The sequence below is a fragment of the Halichoerus grypus genome, chromosome 12 (genome assembly GCF_964656455.1).
Source record: "Halichoerus grypus chromosome 12, mHalGry1.hap1.1, whole genome shotgun sequence".
NCBI classification, from domain to species: Eukaryota; Metazoa; Chordata; class Mammalia; order Carnivora; family Phocidae; genus Halichoerus; species Halichoerus grypus.
In genome coordinates, this window is record NC_135723.1 from 546,345 (window position 1) to 566,306 (window position 19,962).

The following is a 19,962-nucleotide window of genomic DNA, read 5'->3' on the forward strand; positions in this document are numbered from 1 at the left end:
TAGATCTGATGAGGGATTATAACCTAGAATATATAAAGGAATCCACCAACTAAACAATGAGCCAACAACCCAATTCAAAATCAGGGAAAGTCTTGGGGTGCCTGGGTGGCTCAGTCGTTAAGCGTCTGCCTTCGGCTCAGGTCATGATCCCAGGGGCCTGGGATCGAGCCCCACATCGGGCTCCCCGCTCAGCCAGGAGCCTGCTTCTCCCTCTCCCACTCCCCCTGCTTGTGTTCCCTCTCTCGCTGTATCTCTCTCTGTCAAATAAATAAAATCTTTAAAAACAAAAAAACAGGGAAAGTCTCCAACAGACTTTTCTCCAACAAAGATATACAAATCGCCAATGAGCACATGGGAAGATGTTCATCACTGGTCATTAGGGAAATGCAGATCAATACAATGATGAGAATACCTCACACATATAATAAAATTTTAAAAAGGAAATAAATATTCATCAGAATGTAAAGAAGTTGAAAGCTTCGTGTATTGCTGGTGGGAATGTAAAATGATGTGGCTGCTGTGGAAAACCTAGCGTAGTTACCACTGACCCACCGATTCCACTCCTAGGTACACTCACAATATGATTATAAACACTGCGCTCCACACATGCTTGTAAGCCACTGGTCACTGCAGCGCTAGTCACAGGAGCCAAAATGTGGAGACAATCCAAAGAGGAAGGGACAGACAAGGTGCAGTATGGCCACATGATGGACTATAATCTGCTCATGAAAAGGAAGGGAATCCTGACACCTGCTACAACGTGGATGAACCTTGAAAACATTATGCTCAGTGAACTAAGCAAGGCCAAAAGAACAAATACTGTATGATTTCACTTCTATGAGGTACCTAGAGTCCTCAACTTACAGCGACAGAAGGTGTAGTAGAGGTTACCAAGGGAGGAGAGGGGAAGGGAACTCGAAGAATGGGAAGTTATTATTGAAAGGGTACAGAGTTTCTGTTGGGAGCCATGAAGAAGTTTCAGAAATAGAAGGGTGATGGTTGCACAATATTGTGAATGTGATCAATGTTACTCAATGTACACTTTAAAATGACAGCATTTTAGGGGCGCCTGGGTGGCTCAGTCGTTAAGCATCTGTCTTCGGCTCAGGTCATGATCCCAGGGTCCTGGGATCGAGCCCCACATCGGGCTCCCTGCTCAGTGAGAAGCCTGCTTCTCCCTCTCCCTCTGCCTGCCGCTCTGCCTACTTGTGCTCTCTCTGTCAAATAAATAAATAAAATCTTTAAAAATAAATAAAAAATAAAATAAAATGACAGCATATTTCCCTTATGTATATTTTACCACAATTTATTTAAAAAATGAGAGGATAAAGGGGCGCCTGGGTGGCTCAGTTAGTTAAGAGTCTGACTCTTGATTTTGGCTCAGGTCGTGATCTCAGGGTCCTGGGATCTAGCCCTGCACTCGTCCTGGAGTTGGCTTAGGATTCTCTCTCCCTTGGCACCCCCCCCCAATAAATAAAATCTTAAAAAAAAGAGAGAGAGAGAGAGGATAAAAGCATACTGAAGTTTGCTCCCTGGTTCCTTTACCTTCTCCCAGCCTCCAGATCCTTAGCCCACACACCTGTCCAACTTTGCTCTTATGAGCACTTATACTCCTGTTCAAAACAAACAAAAAACCAGCACCCCCCCCACGCCTTACTTTGCCCTTCCCTTCTAAACACTGCTCTAAGTCTGTATCACATCCACGAGTGGGTAGCATAGTCCTCGCCCTGAATTCCAACCCAGATTCAGATATTTGTATCCTTTATGGAACTATCATCGTCAGCTGGCTGCCCCTGGTCGCCCAGTACCTACGCTGTGTCACAGGACACAGTCCTTGTCTTCAAGACGTCGGGGACATTCAAGGGAAAGAAGGCGGCACGGCCCCGCGTTTCCGGGAGGTCAGTCACCTGCACGCCACCTTCCCACCCTAACACCCAGCCAACATCCAGCTCTCACAGCCTTTAAGCGCAATCGTCTACTGCAAAACAAAACTTTTATCGTTGCTGTGAACAGGGAACCAGCACTCGCCAGGAGCATCACAGAGAAGCGGTCGCGCATCAGGAAGACGGAGCAGCTCCGGTTCCAGCTCCGTGACTGCCCGCCCGGCGGCCGGTCAACAAGGGGCCGCGGAGAGGGAACAGCCGCAGACCCACCCGGCGGCGCCCACTGTCCCCACGGGTCCTCCCCACGGCCGCCCAGGTGTCCTCGCACAGCCCTCTTCCTTCCTCAGGGAAGCGGCGGCCCCGCGCAGTCGGGGCGCGCAGGGCAGCGTCCAGCTCCCGCTCGCGGCCCCGCCGCCCGTGGGACGCCCTGGGGTCCACGACGGCCTCCACACGCACTCGCCATTTGCTGAGGCCTCCCGTCCGACCAGCTACTTCCGCTCCGGCCACGCGGATCCAGTCGGCGCAGGCCCCGCCGAGCGACACCACGCGCCACGTGCAGAACGCCGGCCCACCCCGCCCACCGCAGACCACCCGCACCCGCCGCCGCAACGCCGGCGCGGCTCTATGACGCCAGGCCACGCCCACGCGGCGGGGCGGGCCCTCTTCAGGGGCGGGGCTGCGTGCTGACGCCACACGCCGGGGCGGGGTCAAGAGTTTGGTGCCCCGGAGTGGGGTGTCGGCGCCTCATTCGGGTGGAGCTGAGCCGGGGACAGGTAAGTGCGCGCTGCCGCCGGGCCTGGCCCGGTGCGGGAAGACCCGAGCCCTCGGGCAGGAGGCGGGGGTTGCGGCAGAGGGCGAGGGCGCCGCGTCCTCGTTGTCGCTGGCGCCGCGGTGACAGGGAGTGAAGCCGGATGGAGCAGGGCTGACGGAGGGAGGTGGGCGGGACGGGGCCTGACGAACGGGCGTGACAGCCAATGGCGCGGCGAGCGCCGCCTGACGGGCGGAGATTGGCGGGTGCGGGCGCGCGCGGGCGATGCGGGGGGCGCGCAGCGGCGCGCCATTGGCTGTGGCGGGCGTGGGGCGGGGCGTGGGGCGGATGTGAGGGAACGGGCGCCGCGGCCCGGGTGACCCCCAAGGTCGAGGAGGCGTCACGAGGGAGCCGCCCGGCGCTGTCCTGAGCCGGGTCGGAAGGGTGGCGCGCTCTTGTTGGAGCGGCTGCGGACTGTGGGCCGTAGGCCGTGCTGCACCCGCGCCTGTCCTGGCTGCACGCCTGGGGAGACGCCCTTGTACGGACCACCCGCAGCACCCCGTGGACTCAGTACTCCTCCGGACTCAGTACCCCGCCTTGCCCATCCTTCTCCCTGCGCACCTGGGGGGGACGCCTTTCAACGGACCACCCCAGCACCCCTTGCTCAGTACTCCTCCGGACTCAGTACCCCGCCTTGCCCATCCTTCTCCCTGCGCTCCTGGGGGGGACGCCCTTCAGCGGACCACCCCCAGCACTCCGTGGACTCAGTACCCCCTCCGGATTCAGTACCCCGCCTTGCCCATCCTTCTCCTTGTGCTCCTGGGGGGACACCCTTGAGCAGACCACCCCCAGCACCCCGTGGACTCAGTACCCCTCTGGACTGAGTACCCCGCCTTAGCCATCCTCCCTGCGCTCCTGGGGGGACGCCCTTCAGCGGACCACCCCCAGCACTCCGTGGACTTAGTACCCCCTCCGGATTCAGTACCCCGCCTTGCCCATCCTTCTCCTTGTGCTCCTGGGGGGACACCCTTGAGCAGACCACCCCCAGCACCCCGTGGACTCAGTACCCCTCTGGACTGAGTACCCCGCCTTAGCCATCCTCCCTGCGCTCCTGGGGGGACGCCCTTCAGCGGACCACCCCCAGTAACCCTCTGGACTGAGCACCCCAGCTTACTCATCTTCCCTGTGCTCCTGGGGGGACACCCTTGAGCCACCCCCAGCACCCTGTGGACTCAGTATTCCTCCGGACTCCTTACCCCGCATACCCATCCTTCTTGCACTCCTGGGGAGACGCCTTTTAGCGGACCACCCCCAACACCCCATGGACTCAGTACCCCTCTGGACTGAGTATCTCGCCTTACCTATTTTCCCTGTGCTCCTGGGGGGATGCCCTTGAGTGTATTTAATCTCCACAGCACCCTGTGCACTCAGTACTCCTGCAGGCTCAGTACCCTGCCTTACCCATCCTTCTTTCCTCTCTCCTGGGGCAATGTCCTCGAGCATATTTAACCTCCGCAGCACCCCGTGTACTCAGTGCCCCACCATACTCAGTACTCTGCCGTACACATCCCTCTTTTGTCCGCCCAGGCTGAAGCCCTTGAGTGACCACCCCTGCAGCATCGCCTGTACTCAGTACCCCCCCATACCCATCCTCCCTGTTTTCTTGGGGTGACATCCTTGAGCATATTTAACCTCCACAGCACTCTGTGTACTTAGTACCCCACCATACTCAACACCCCGCCATACCCATCGTTCTTCCTATTCTCTTGGGGTGACACCCTTGAGCATATTTAACCTCCATGTCACCCCGTGGACTCAGTACCTCTCTGGACTCCACACCCCACCTTACCCATCCTTCTCCCTGAGCTCCTGGGGTCACGTCCTTGAGCGTATTTAATCTCCACAGCACCCTGTGTACTCAGTACTCCTCTGTACTCACTACTCTGCCATACAGTACCTCACATATACCCATCCTTCCTGTGCTCCTGGGGTGACATGCTTGAACAGACCACCCCACAGTACTCTATGTACTCAGTACTCCTCCATCCTTAGTACCACTCCAACCCCATAACTTCCTGCACTCCTGGGGAGATGCCCTCGAGCATATTTAACCTCCACATCACCCCGTGTACTCAGTACTCCTCCGGACTCAGCACCCTGCCTTACCCATCCTTTCTCCCTGTGCTCCTGGGGAGATGCCCTTGAGCGGACCATCCCGCAGCACCCCACCATACTCATCCTTCCTCCAGAGGTCTGATAGCCCATGTAGAGATGAAGCACATTTCTTGGAGTAGCACACTAGTTGTGCACCTCTTCCACTTCACAGAGCTACCAGAGGGAAGTGTAAGTCGTGTGCCGAGACTCAGTAGAAAACTGGTGGTTGCAGAACGGAGGAGAGATGCGTCCGAGGCCCGAGGTGTGACCTCCGTCTGGTGTTTCTCTGTGCCTTATTCTGCAGGCCTGGACTGTGGAGCAGGGACTGGGGGCGTGCTTCCAGGCTCACTGCTCTGAGCAGCTGCAGGACAAGTGGCCTGGAATGGAGCCTTGTTTGCATAGTGGCAGGAGCAGTGACAGTCAAACTGCAGCGTTTTCATGCAGACACGTTTCATATGAAAATATGCAGTACTCTTCTAGCTTTGCAAAGTAGCCGAGGACTGGTTCTTGGAAAGTTGGAGAAAGATCAGAGTTTCCTGATGATTGAGAGCACTTTCCACGTTCCAGTTTTTTTTCCTTTGCAACACTTTGGAGATACAGTTCATGAGCTGTACCATTCACTCACTTAAAATACAGGATTAAATGATTTGTCGTTTATTCACAGTTATGCAACCATCACCGCAGTTCGGTTACTTTTAAAAACTAATTTCAGAAGCATGAATTTCTGTGGGTTTCATTTAAATTTGCACAGTTTATTAAATATCAAACATGTTTATTGTATGTCTATCACACCTACACATATGTGTACTTATGTGCATATCAGATCTACTTTTAACTGATCTCACTCCCCACTGCCCCATTTGAAAAAAATACTATCTACCTTTTAAATTTTTAGATAGTTTTTTTAAATTTTGGGATAATTGCAGTTGAGATTTATTTTGATAATTGTACATATAAATTTGTTATATGCAGTTACAACAAATAGTACAGAGAGATTCCAGTGTCCGTTTGCCTAGTTTCCTCAAATGATAACATTTTGCAGAAACTAGAGTATGATATCACACCCAGGTACAGGCATTGATAACAGCCAAGATACAGAATATTTCCCTCATCACAAGGATCCCTCCCCTTGCCTTTTTATAGCCACACATTCTTTCCTCCTGCTTCCATCTCCTTAGCTCCTGGCAGCCACTAATCTGCTCTCCATTTCTATGATTTTGGCAAATGAAGCGGGTTATATAAAGAGAATCATAAGGTATGTAACCTTTTGGGATTGGCTTTTTGCACTCTTCAATTCTCTGAAAAGGAATGCAGCTTGCTGCCTTCATTTAGCTCCTTTTTATGCCTCCAGGCCTTGGATGCAACACCATTGGCTCACCCATTAAAGGAGGTCTGAGTTGTTTCCATTCTTTGGCTATTATCAATAAGGCTCCTAGAAGCATTCCTATGCAGGTTTTTATGTGAACCTAAGTTTTTGTCTCTCTGGGATAGATGCCTAGCTGTGCAATTACGAGGTCATATGGTGGTTGCATGTCTAGTACTTTTAAGAAACAGCCAAGGGCGCCTGGGTGGCTCAGTTGGTTAAGCGACTGCCTTCGGCTCAGGTCATGATCCTGGAGTCCCGGGATCGAGTCCCGCATCGGGCTCCCTGCTCGGCAGGGAGTCTGCTTCTCCCTCTGACCCTCCCCCCTCTCATGTGCTCTCTCTCTCATTCTCTCTCTCTCAAATAAATAAAATCAAAAAAAATAAATAAAAACTAAAATAAAATCTTAAAAAAAAAAAAGAAAAGAAATAGAAGAACTTTCCCATAGTGGCTGTGCCATTTTACCTTCCCACTAGTAATGTATTTGAGGTCCACTTTCTCCACATCATTGCCAGCATTTCATGATGTCACTATTTTTTTTTATTTTAGCCGTTGTAATAGCTATGTGGTGATGTCTCATTGTGCTTTCAGTTTGCATTTCCCTGATGGCTGCTGATGTTGAACACATTTTCATGTGCTTATTTGCCATCTGTATATCCACTTGAGTTATGCCCCTTTTTTGGTCTTCTGCCCATTTTATGGTAGTTTTTTTTTTTTAATGTTGAGTTTTGAGAATTCTTTATATATTCTAGCCCTTTGTTGGATATGTGGTTTGCAAATATTTTCTCCTCATCTATAGCTTGTCATTTTCTTAACAAGATATTTTGCAGGGCAAAAGTTTTAATTTTGATGAAGTCCAGTTTATCAATTTTGTCTTTTATGGATCCTGCTTTTTTTTTTTTTTTTTAAGATTTTATTTATTTATTTGACAGCGAGAGAGGGAACACAGTAGGAGGAGTGGGAGAGGGAGAAACAGGCTTCCCGCTGAGCAGGGAGCCCAATGCGGGGCTCGATCCCAAGACCCTGGGACCATGACCTGAGCCGAAGGCAGACGCTTAACAACTGAGCCACCCAGGCGCCCCCTGGATCCTACTTTTGGTGTCAGGTTTAAGAACTCTGCTAGCTCTAGTTCCTGGAGATTTCCTGTTGTGTACTTTTCTATAAGTTTCATAGTTTTGTATTGTACATTTAAATCTCTGATTCATTTTGAGTTAATTTCTATATAAGATGTGAACTCTAGTTTGAGATGTGTTTGTTTTTTTGGGGGGGGGAGGGGTTGCCTATGAATCTCCAGTCAACACTGTTGAAAAGATCGTTCTTCCTCCATTAAATTGCTTTTGCACTTTTGTCAGAAATCAGATATGTTTATGTGGGTCTGTTTTAGAGTTCTCTGTTCTGTTCCATTGGACTTTTTGTCCATCTTAACCATCAATACCACACAATCTTGATTACTGCAGCTACATAGTAAATCTTGAAATCGGGTAGATTTGTTCTTCCCACTTTATTCTTCCTTTTCAAAATTGTTTTAGCTAATCTAGTTCCTTTGCCTTCTCATATAAATTTTAGAATAATCTTATCTCTATCTACGAAAAAAATTACTGGGATTTTGATAAGAATTGTGTTTTCCTCGTATATCAATTTGGAGGTAATCAACATCTTTACCATGTTCAGTGCTCCAGTCTGAACACAGTATGTCTCTCCATTTACTTAGATTTTTTATTTTTTTCATCTGTGTTTTGTAGTTTTCAGCCTACAGGTCCTGCATATGTTTTGTTGGACTTAAACTGAGTATTTCTTTTTAAAAACTTGTGGTTTTCATGTGTTTGTTGATAACATATAGAAATACTGTTGATTTTTGTATGTTTATCTTGTATTCTGTGACCCTGATGAATTCATTTATTCTGTATTTTTGTAGATTCCTTGAGGTTTTATATAAAGACAATCACGTCATCTGCAGATAAGAGTGGTTTTCTTTCTTAATCTCTGCCCTGTGTGCTTTTCAGTTCCTTTTCTTGCCTTTTTGTTCTGGCAGCAATTCTCAATACTATGTTGAATAGTAGACATGAGAGTAGACATCCTTGTGTTGCTCCCAATTTTAGAAAGAAGTATTCAGTCTTTCACTATTAAATATAATGTTCGCTGGATGTTTTTGTGGATGCTCTATATCAAGTTTACATCCCCCTCTAATCCTAGCTTTCTGAGGGTTTTTATCATGAGTGGGTGTTGAATTTTGTCAAGTGCTTTATCAGCATCTATTGATATGATCATGTGATTTTTCTTCTCTAGCTTGTCAGTATGGTGGATTACATTGTTTTTGTTTTTTAATATTGAACAAGCTTTGCATCACTGGAATAAATCCCACTAGAGTATAATTGTGTCTGTGTATTACTTAATTCTATTTGCTGAATTTTGTGGTTTTTTTTTTGCATCTGTGTTCATGAGGAATGAATTTTAAAGCTTTTTTTTTTTTTTTTTTTACCTATTTTTGGGTTTGGTTTCAGTGAAATATTAGCTTCATAAAATGAATTGTCCTCTCATATTTTCTGGAATAGATTGTGTAGGATTGCAATTAATTAACCTTTAAACATTTGGTAGGATTCCCCAGTGAACCCATCTGGGCCTGAAAATTACCTTTTAAGATTTTTAATTACACATTAAATTTCTTTAATAATTATGGGGTTATAAAATTATGTATTTCAAGTTGGGTTAGTTGTGGCAGTTTGTACTTTTGTGGAGTTCCTCATGTCTAGCTGTTCTGTCCCTTGTTGAAAGAGGGCACTTGCAAGTGTCCAACTATAACTGTGAGTTTGTCTTCTTCCCTTTTGTTAGTCTGGTTAACGTATTTTGCACTTACGTTGTTTGATGCACACACACTTACTGCTCTATCTTCTTAGTGGGTTGATCTGTTATCATTATATAATGTCTCTGTCTTGTAATTTTTTTTTGTCCTGATGTCTACTTTATTTGATAATAATATTGCACTCCTGCTTTCCTTTGATTAACGTTTGCATAATATGTAATTTTTCACCTTTTCCCTTTCAGTCTTTTTTTTTTTTTAAGATTTTATTTATTTGACAGAGAGAGACACAGCGAGAGAGGGAACACAAGCAGGGGGAGCAGGAGAGGGAGAAGCAGGCTTCCCACTGAGCAGGGAGCCCGATGCAGGGCTTGATCCCAGGACCCTGGGATCATGACCTGAGCCGAAGGCAGACTCTTAACAACTGAGCCACCCAGGCGCCCCTTCACTTTCAGTCTTTATCATTTTTTTGAATTGAGTTTCTTGTAGGCGTGCATATAGTTGGATCCTGTTGTTTTATCCACTTTGTCAATCTCTGTCTTCTAATTGGTGTATTTAGATCCTTTACGTTTAATGTAATATGTTGTTGATATATTGGGAGGTAAGTAACATTTTCTTTACTTTCTGTTTTTTATTTCTTTGCTTTCTTTTTTCTGACTTCTTGTGGGTTATTTGAACACGTTAAGATTTTACTTGTTTCTATATATAGTGATTTTGAGTATATTTCTTTGAATACCCTTTTTAGTGGTTGGGTATCCCATTATATGTATGTAATTTATCATAGTCTATAGGTGTCATCATTATATCAGTTTGAGGGAAGTGTAGAAACCATATGTCCATTTATATCTCTTTTCCTTCCCTCATTTAAAATTGTCTTTTTTTTTTTTTAAGATTTTATTTTTATTTATTTGACAGAGAGAGACACAGCAAGAGAGGGAACACAAGCAGGGGGAGTGGGAGAGGGAGAAGCAGGCTTCCCGCCGAGCAGGCAACCCAATGCGGGGCTCGATCCCAGGCCCCTGGGATCATGACCTGAGCCGAAGGCAGACGCTTAACGACTGAGCCACCCAGACGCCCCTAAAATTGTCTTAAGTATTACCTTTATATATGTTTAGAACCACATCAGACATGTTGCAATATTTGTTTCATCTATCATACATAATTAGAAGATTCAGGAGGTGAAGGAAATGATATTTATCCGTATATTGTTCTTTCTTATTTCATGATGTTGCAGTATTCCTTATTTTATCATTTCATTTCTGTTCAGAGAATTTCATTTAGCCAATCGTTTAAGGTAGGTCTGCTGGTGGCATATTCTCTTAGCTTTTCTTCATCCTTCATCCTTTCATTCCCGAAGGATATTTTCACTGGATGTAGGAATCTGGGTTCACAATGATTCTCCTTCAGCCCCTGAACGCTGTCGTGCCACTTTCTCTTGGCCTCCATAGTTTCTGGTGAGAAATATGCTCTTCAAATTGTTTGTAATTTTCAGGTTTGATTATGGTGTGTGTTGCAGTGGATTTCTTTAAGTTTATTCCTTTGGGTTCATTAAGCTTCTCAAATCTGTAGGTTTTGTCATTTGCCAAATTTGAGAAGTTTTTGCCATTATTTTTTTGAATACTTTTTTAGCTCCTACCTCTTTCTTTTTCTCTTGAGATTCTGATGACATTTTCGTGTCATCAATAATATGATGACATTTATATTCATCATGAAATCTTGTGTTAATGGTCCTACATGTCACTGAGGCCCTGTTCATTTTTCTTTCAGTGTGTATTCCCTGTTGCTCAACTTGAGTAACTTTTTTGTTCTGTCTTTGTTCACTGAGTTTTTTCTATCCCTTTCATTCTGCAATTTAACCCATCCATCAATTTTTTTTTATTTTAGTTGTTGTATTTTTCAGTTCTGAATTTCCATTTGGTTCTTCTTTATATCCTTCGTTTCTTTGTTGAGGCTTTTAATTTTTTTTTTTTTTACTTGTTTTCAAGCATGTTCATAGTTGCTCAAGGAAGCATTATAAAGCTGGCTCCCTTAAACTTTTTGCTAGATAATTCTAACATTTTTGTCTTCTTGGTGTCTATAGATTGTCTTTGGGGGGTGGTTTGGTTGAAATAATCCTGGTTCTTGATGTGTGAGTGATCTTTGGTTATGTCTTGGACATTTTGGGTGTTATATAATGAGACTTGAATCTTGAATGTCTGAACACAGAGAACAGGTTTCTGCTGACGCTGCTGAAGGTCAGTGGGTGCTGCCTGGTTACTACTGGGCAGGGTGGAATCTGGACTCCCCACCCAGCCTACTTGGTATCTGTGGGGAGGGACTTCTTGTTATTGCTGTGTGGGTGTAAGTCCCCCATTAAGCCTTTGTGATTCAACCCTGCCTGGGAAGGGAGGGGTGCTGCCCTGTTACTGCTGGGCACAGGTGGAATGCAGGCTCCCTCCTGGCCTCCACTGCCCTTGCGGGGGTCACCTGGTGGGGGTGGAAGTTCCTGATCTTCTCTGACACGACTGGTTGGTGTAGAGGTGGTCAACAGTGTTTTCTCTAGAGTTGGCTGCAGGCTGCAGTAGAGCAATGATTGTCTAAAAATATTCTGTCCTGCTATGTAACCCTTTTCTGGTCCTTTGACCATAGAGAGCAGGCTTTGTTTGCAGCTTGTCTATGTCAGTCGTCATTTCTGGGTTGCCAGCTTCTTCAGCACCTAGTCTGGGGTATATGAAGCAGAAAGAAAATTGAGGACTTGATGCTGTGCCTTTTTGGGCCCCCAGATCCCTTCCCAGTCTGCCTCCTCCTCTCCACCTTTCAGAGTCTTATGTTTTCTTTGGTTTAAATGTAATGTCTTATTTCTTTAGCTGCATTTAATGGGAAACAGAAGTGCTATATGTGCCTCTGTTTGTTTTAAGATTTACTTATTTTGGGGGGGGAGGGGCAGAGGGAGAGGGCAAGAGAAACGCAAGCAGACTCCGTGCTGAGTACAGAGCCTGATGTAGGGCTCGATCTCATGACCCTGAGATCATGACCTGAGCCAAAACCAAGAGTCGGATGCTTAACCGACTATGCCACCCAGGCACCCACTGTATGTGCCTTTAAATTTTTAATAAATACTGACGAATGGCCTTGTTTTCCATTAATACTTAATCTGTAGTCTGATCAACACCCTTGAAGAATGCCTGTCTAGCTACACCCTAGAGTACCGCACAGTGGTGGTCTGGGTGAAGACAGGTCAGCCTTGAGACCTACGCACCGAAGCTTGTTGGGAGGTCTGACTTCAGAGATGGAAGCTCCTAGTAATCTGGTCAGCTACCTGCTCCGTGTTAACTTACGTTTAGGTTTACCTTGGGAACTTAAGCTTTTTAAGAGATATCATTAGTTGGTCTTTTTTTCCTGCCAGTAAGCAGTGATTCTTTGGTCATAGAACACTCTCAGAGTACGCAAAGTGCTCTCATGTTTGTACCATAATCACAAAAAGCGATGGGTGGGAGCAAGAGTGATCGCTGCCGTCCCTTTCTGGCAAAGGAACCTGAACACGGAGCCAGTGACATGTTTGAGGCTCGTGTAGCAACCAGAGTCCCTTTGCCTGTTTGCCCTGTAGGCTCGCTCGACCATCATTTCTACCAAGTAATGGCGAGATACCTTTGCACATTGAAAGTGATCCTCACCACTTCCCTGTCCTTCAGTTTTATGCTTGATGAGGCGTCACAAGTGAAAGACATCGAATTCTTTGAGATTTTCCGCCAGGAAGGGGAGAGTTCCTATTTCTGCTCTCTCCGTGCATGTCCTTGCGTCACTGCGGGAAGTATGGTAAGTGCAGCCATGGAAGGAACAGCTGTAGGCCTGTCACACGCATGGTCTTCTTGGTTCGTCATGAGCATCTCAACGAGTCTGAAACCACAAAAGAAAAAAAGAAAGGAGAATGTCTTCAAGATCAGTTGTTGTGCTTTTTAAATGGCTGTCAGGTAACACACAGGGAAACAGCCGCTTAACGATGCGGGCTCTTTTCCTCAGACCCAGGGAGCTGCCTGGGCTGTCCTCGCTAGACCTTGCCTCTGTGATTGCACCTCTGCCTCGCCGACGTGACTTTGAAAGCGTCAGGAGTCGGTTTATCTCTGCGTTCTGTGCATGGGGAGGTGGCCTTGGGTAAAGTGTGTGTCCAGCGGGGGAAGGTCCAGGCACGGATAAAGTCCTGTTCTACGTCAGCATGTACTTTCCTAAGGGCAGTATACCGAATCCTTAATCACAAGTTTTGCCTTGGTTTTTGCTTATCTTAAATGTTCTTTTTCCCGAAGGCACAGGTCTATACCTGCATCTTGAAATTAACGGGTTACAAATAGGATCATTTTGTGTACTTTACCAATACTAATAGATTCACTTACGTGTTTTCTTAGACGTAGTTTTGTGTTTTTTTAAACAATGTCTTTGTGCAATTCATATACCACACAATTCACCCATTTAAGTTTCACAATTGGATGTTTCCCAGTATATCGGAAGGCTTTGCAGCCATCAGCATAATCTAGTTGTAGAGCATCTTCATCCTCCTCTGAAGAAAAGCCACACCCGTTAGCAGACACATGTCCTCTCTGCCCCCACCCCCATGCAGCCACCAGCAGGCTGTCTGTAGAGATTTGCCTCTACTGAACATTCTACATGATAAAATCACATGACCTGTTGTTTTCTGTGGATGACTTTGCTCACATAACGCTCTCGAGGTTCGTCTGAGTCGCAGCACGGATCTGTAGCACATCCCTTTTTACTGCCGGCTGCCGTCACCCTGTGGGCTGTAGCACGTACACCCTTCCATCAGTTAATGGACGTTTGGGTTGTTACCGTGTTTTGGCGACTCATGAATAATGCCACTGTGAACGTTCACGTACAAAGGTTCGTATAGACATATGTTTTTGTTTCTCTTGGTTACGTACCTAGGAATGGGAGTGCTGAGTCATGCCGTAGCTCTATGTTTAACTTTCTGAGGACCTGCCACACCGCATTCCCCGGCGGCTACACTCCCACCAGCAGTGCGCAAGGGCTCCCGTTCCTCCACGTCCTCCCCAATACCTGTGTTCTCTTTGATCATGTCTAGTCTAGTGGGCATCAAGTGGTATCTTATAGTTTTGATTTGAAGTTCTTGAATGAATAATGATTTTGAACATCTTTTAATGTGTTTGTTGGCCAATTCTGTATCTTTTTTGGAGAAACGTCTACTCGTTTCCTGTGGTGGTTGTCTGACTTGGTTATTTTTCTCTTTACTGTTGAATTGTAAGAGGGTTTTTAAATGTATCCTGTATATAATCGTGTGATTTGTAAATGTTTTTTTCCTATTTTGTGTTTGTGTTTTCTGTTTCTTGATGGTGTCTGTGATGACACACAAAGGTTTTTATTTTGATGGGGTCCAATTTATCTGTTTATTCATTCGTTTGTACTTTTGGTATCCTAAGAATCCATTACCTGACTCAGGGCCTACAAAGATTTACTACATTGTAACGTGGAAGTTATAAAACGTCTAAGACTCTTAGAGGTTTTTTAGCTCTTGCATTTAGGTCTTTGATCCATTTTGAGTTAATTTTCTATATGGTGTGAGATAGGGATCTAATTTCACGCTCTTTTTTGTGGAACTGTGGTTGTCCCGTCACCATCTTTTGAAAGGACTACTTTTTGGCATCCTTGTCAAATAAAAATCTTCATCCAAACCAAAGTCAGAACACATGGACTTTTTGGATAACCCAAGGTTTTCATGAAAATGTTTGAACAATTGAACGTCTCTACCAAATGATGCACTGTTCTTTTTTTTTTTTTTTTAATTTTATTTATTTATTTGACAGAGAGAGACACAGTGAGAGAGGGAACACAAGCAGGGGGAGTGGGAGAGGGAGAAGCAGGCTTCCCGCTCAGCAGGCAGCCAGATGTGGGGCTCCATCCCAGGACCCTGGGATCATGACCTGAGCCAAAGGCAGATGCTTAACCGACTGAGCCACCCAGGCGCCCCTGATGCACTGTTCTTATAGTGACTCTGGGATTGGAAAGATGGAATCTGGTTCTTCCAAAATCTGGAATGTAAACCCAGTGTCCGCTCAGGTCCATCAGATCCTTGGGTGGAGCCGTCCATTGACGAGCAGTCTTTCTGATGAGTCCTGTTAAGGGGAGTTCGACAGTTGCCATGTATCCCGGTGACTGGGCAGCCGTGAGCTGTGTGTCAGTTTCAGTGACTGCAGACAGGAGCTAAGGTAACACGGGCTGTTTGCGGCGTCGTGTTGGAAGGACCGATTTTGGCGGAACTGAAGGAATGAGTGGTTTTGTGGTTGTCAGTGTGGTACCTGTGTCACTGGGCATCACAGCGGCTCAGTAGTGACAGTTGGTGGCGGTGAGACTGCTGCGTCCTGGGAGGAGAGCCCAATGCAGAGACCGTGGCGTGGCTCAGGAGGCTCGGACGACAGAGACGCTGGAGGGGAAACACGAGCGCTTTGCTTTGGATGTACGTCATGAAAAGCAGCGGCGGTGGTTTCTGCCATCCCTGCGTTGGCTGGGGCTCGATGGAGAGCCGCGTGGTGAGGGCCAGGGAGAGCGGACGTGAAGTGGAGCGTGTGACTCCAAGGAGAAAGTAGCGCAGCCTGAGATTGCGTTGTGTGGCCACATTCGAAAGCCGCGGCCTGCCGCCTTGGACCTGTGAGGGCAGGACGTCGTTGGTCGTGCTGCTCGTTTCAGAGCCCCTGCTCTGCTGCTTCCTCCTGCGGGCCTGTCTGTGAAGCAGCAGGGCGGGTCGGCGCCCTTTGCGTCCGAGGCCGTGTGTGTATTCTGAGCATTTTTGGGCCGAGAGGAAGAGTTCCTATAAACAGTACCCAGGGTAGTTTGTACAACAGTTATTTCTGGGGAATTCTCAGCACGATTCAGGGCTTGGCTCTCCTTCAGGTAGGTGTGGAGGGGGGTGTGATTCCAGCCAGGGCGCCTGCTTCGAGGCTCAGGCTCAGGCTCAGGCAAGGCCTTAGGCCAGCATGCATGGCAGCCTGGGGCAGGGGGCTGTGGTGTGAGCCTTGCTCCCCTCCCCTCCCCGCCCGGGGCCCCTGGGCACCCAGGATTCTTGGGGAGGGGGAGCAGCACCGTGTCCTTGTCGCTGCCAGCAGGGGCCCTGCCCGCAGGCGTGCTGGGTTCTCAGGCATGGTTGGAATTGGTTCAAGATTCTCTGGAACGGTCTGAACTCTTGCACCGTCTGGCGGCTGCAGCCGCTTGTTTTATAACATGGCTGTGTTTGATAGAGGTATATGTTAAATTTAGTAAAATTATGACCATCAAGCGCAAGGTCCGGTCAGAAGCAAAGAAGTACTTGCCCCCCCCCCCCGCCCCCCACAGTCCTTTCCTTCTCGTCCTGGCCTCACCCTTCCTCTTCAGCCGCTGAAGGGCCAGGCAGAACAGGAAGACGGGCGTTGCATCCTGGCCCTGCTGTTAGTGGCCCTATGACCTTAGGGACTTTCTTTCGAGAAAGAAACTAAAACTCAGAAAGGCAGTCGGTAAACAGAAGAGCTGGTGCCTGCCTTGTAAGGGGTTTGCCGGGTTCGTGAGGAGTCCTAACGTGTCACAGGGCAGGTAAACATTTCTGTCACGGTCACTGTGTGCACTTCCCCTTTGGAACCTGTTTAGAGCGCAGCCCCTGCCCTGTGAGGCCTTCCCAAGCTCCCCGGTGCTTCTGAAGTGTGACCACGCTCTGGGGGTGGCGTCAGGACCCTCCACGCAGTCCTGTCCGGCTCACCCCCCCTCCCCCGTCTCGTGTCAGACAGTTCTTGCTCTTCCTCTGTGTTTCTTCACACTTTCCCACCTCTCTGTCTCTCCCGCTCCTGATTCTTCGGCTTAGAATGCCTCCTCCCCTTCACGGCTAAATGCTTCCTCGAGGCCTGAAAGCTGCAGCCTTCCCAAAGCTTCCCTTGTCTGCTCTTTCCTCCCACCTGGAAGGAACGGGCCTTTGGAGGGGTTCTGTTGGCATTTTGGGTGCCTGTCAAGGGCTCAGTGTCTTCTCTGCAGTGTCTTTTTCCTTTTTTATTCTTTTTCTCTTCTGCCTGATGATAAATTATTTGAGGGTGACCAAAATATTTTTCCAGCTTCTGTGTATGTTCCAGAGCACCATGAGTCCAGGAGGTGCTCGATAGTTTCAGGATAGATTAGAAATGTCTTTCTCATTTTATGGTTAATCTTAATCTAATTCTCATGAAATAATCTTTGCTGCCTTTTCTGTGATTGTCTTGCGCATAAACTTAAGAACGTCCCATGTGTATCGTTGGCCTCACACCCCTCCAGCGAGACCGCAGCTGCGTCTTCGCCTCTGTGTCGCGTGGAGCACGGCCCCGTACGTAGAAGATGGGTTTGGGTGGACACGTGTGCACGCGCTCGGTCGTGTCCTCTGCGCCCGGACCCGGGCCCTGACGCGGAGCTCACGGCCACGAGTGTCTCCGCCAGCCACAGTCTGCACAAGTTTTCCCTGTCTGATAATATGCCCTTTCTGACTTTTCTTCCTTTTTTTGTGCAGACCGTCGTGAGAGACATCGGACAAGAATGTTTCACTTAAGGACTTGTGCTGCTAAGTTGAGGCCGTTGACGGCTTCCCAGACTGTGAAGACATTTTCACAAAACAGACCAGCAGCAGCTAGGACGTTGGGGCAGATTCGGTGCTTTACCGCCCCCGTTGCTGCTGAGCCCTTCCTCAGTGGGACTAGTTCCAACTATGTGGAAGAAATGTACTATGCGTGGTTGGAAAACCCCAAAAGCGTACACAAGGTAAGGCTCCCAGGAGCGGATGTCTTCGTGTGTTTGGAGTCTTGGCCTGATGTTGGCCGGCTGTCCAGGTAAGTACCTGTGTCCTGAGGAGCCTTCTGGAAGGCAGGCCGGCCGGCTAGCTGGCAGCAAAAAAGCCCGCCGAGCGGAGTCCTCTGCATCGGCAACTCGGCCATCAGCCCTGGCCCTGCAGCGACCACCTCTCTGGAGGAGCGCTCCCCTCTTGCTTGACACACCGCACACTTGAGACCCGCTCCCTGGGACAGAAGGCCTGTTTGACCTGCAAGGGTCCGAAGAGGCTCGTGCACCCTTTCCAGGGCCTCCCGGAGGATGCTGTGGGATAGACGCCGAAGACGATGCAAACAGAAGCCACGACCCTGCCGGATGCTCCATCCCATCTTCCTGAGAAACCTTAAAGTCATCACATGCAAATGCTGTGTAAATGGCATTTTCGATCAGTGTGCTCCTGTATCTGAGAGTAAATTCCGTGCGGGCTTCCTTCTGATTCCCCTCTGCCGCCCGTAAGGCACGTCCTCGGGAGCCCCCGTGGGCACGCGTGTGCTTGGTACAGGGCGTGCCCGGCGGCCGAGTCTCCTCCCAGCATTCTGGCTGGTGACGTGTACGGGTTTTCAGGCTGGGCAGCTGGCCCGGTTGCGGGAACTGGAGGGTGGGTCCCCAAGTTGCCGTCTGTGCCACATTTGCAGGCCGTGGGAGGTTGGGAGGAGACGTGGGTATGTGTAAGGTGCCCAGGGTCTGCACAGAGGAGCGCCCGACAGAGGCTGGCCACCATTAGCTGCCGCTTTGGCCTCTTCCTTACTTGTGAATCTTGGGGTCTTGTCATCAAAAGGCAGCCAGCTTCCACTGGGCCCCTGAGAACAAGCTTCACCCTGAAATGTTCGTGACATTTAGGGGTGGATACGTTCGTGTGGCTGCTGCAGCCCCTGGCCCTGTTTCATCCTGGTCTGAGCCTCCTTGATCAGCAAGGGAGGGCATCCAGCCGGGTCCTTCCCCGTTCCCTTGGCAACCTGGAGGCCACGTGGCTCCCTGAGCAAGGTGAGACCTGGTTTCCTGTGAGAGTAGATGTTTCCCTGGCCTGTAAACAAAGGGACCACGCAGAGGTGACCCTAGAAAGCGGCCCTCCCTGCGGTGCTGCCTGTCAGACGCTCTGAAGACAGGCGCTGGCGGTGGGCTCTGGACTAAACCTCGCCAGAGGCTTCGGGTGTCACGCTGTCATCTGGTGCCCAGGCCTGTCCCTCGGCCTTCCTCTCCCCAAACATAATGTCTGTGGAACCAGCCACGTCTTCTGTCCTTTGGGCTGTAGCAGGGTGTGGGCTCTGGGCACGGGGCCATGTGCCTTTTCACTCTGCAGTGTCCTGACTTCATTCCCACTCCCGGGGAGCACAGCACAGTGACGGCCCACTCACGGGCCAGGGAGGAGTCCAGGGTGGGCACTGGGTGCTTGGGCTCCGCCGGTCAGAGCGAACACTCACAGACATGCTGCAGAGCAGGTGTGCAGGGTCTTAGGGGGGACTTGCCAGGTGGATACGAGAATCCATGCAGGTGGCATCCTTGGGCCAGATTTTATGTGCTGGCTTCTGTTGCGGGGATTCTTCAGGGGACACCGCGTCTTCAGGACGGGGGGCGGGGGGGCAGGGCAGTGTAAATCAGGGGGCGTGCCCCTCATCCACCGTCCCAGCCACAGGGAATCAATTGCCTCTCCAAGGGGGGATAGGCCTCCTACCTGATGTGTTCGTGTTTCTTCAGAGACACAATCCTGAGCTTGCGTCAGATTCCAGTGGTCTCTGTGACTCAGGGAAGTCCTTAGAAATATTGACTTTACGAGGAATGCTTCATTTGTGCTCGTGTTTTAGAACACGTAGTTCAAGCAGAAATGATGAATTGGATTTGAAACTTGAGATCGATTGGCTTTCAGAACCCCCACGTGTGGGTTGCGCAGTGTGGGCTCCGTGCCCTGAGGGCTGGCCCTGTCCTCTCTCTCCTCTGTTCATATCTGGTGGAAACAACAATTTTAGTATCCGCCCTCCCTGCCCTGCTACACTCAGCTTTCCAGTTATTTTTTTAATTTTTTATGATATTTTCAAACAAATGGTAGAAGAGAATAAAACGAGCCCCTGCGAGGAGACCCATGTCCAGCCTCAATAGCACTCCACAGTTTGCCAGTTTCCAGAACCCCTTCCTGCCCCACTCTTTTTTGCTTGTTGATTTTGCTTGGGTGGGGGCCCAGGGGAGTGTTTGAAGCAAATCCAGACCT

General features: G+C 48.7%; 1 protein-coding gene across 6 annotated transcripts in view; it reads left to right on the plus strand.

Annotated features, from left to right (window-relative positions):
* The first annotated feature begins 2,542 nt into the window (after nt 1-2,542).
* The window catches only part of OGDH (oxoglutarate dehydrogenase), a 70,693-nt gene continuing 53,273 nt past the window's right edge, over nt 2,543-19,962 (plus strand). Inside the window, exons 1-2 of one of the 6 annotated variants that reach the window (XM_036085227.2) lie at nt 2,543-2,656; nt 17,446-17,693. In XM_036085227.2, coding sequence (XP_035941120.2) covers nt 17,472-17,693 — 222 coding nt within the window. In that variant the 5' untranslated portion in view covers nt 2,543-2,656; nt 17,446-17,471. Of the gene's footprint in view, nt 2,657-16,411; nt 16,512-17,137; nt 17,266-17,445; nt 17,694-19,962 lie in introns of those variants that run through there. The other 5 variants (XM_078059889.1, XM_078059890.1, XM_078059888.1 and 2 more) reach the window with 5 other exon arrangements.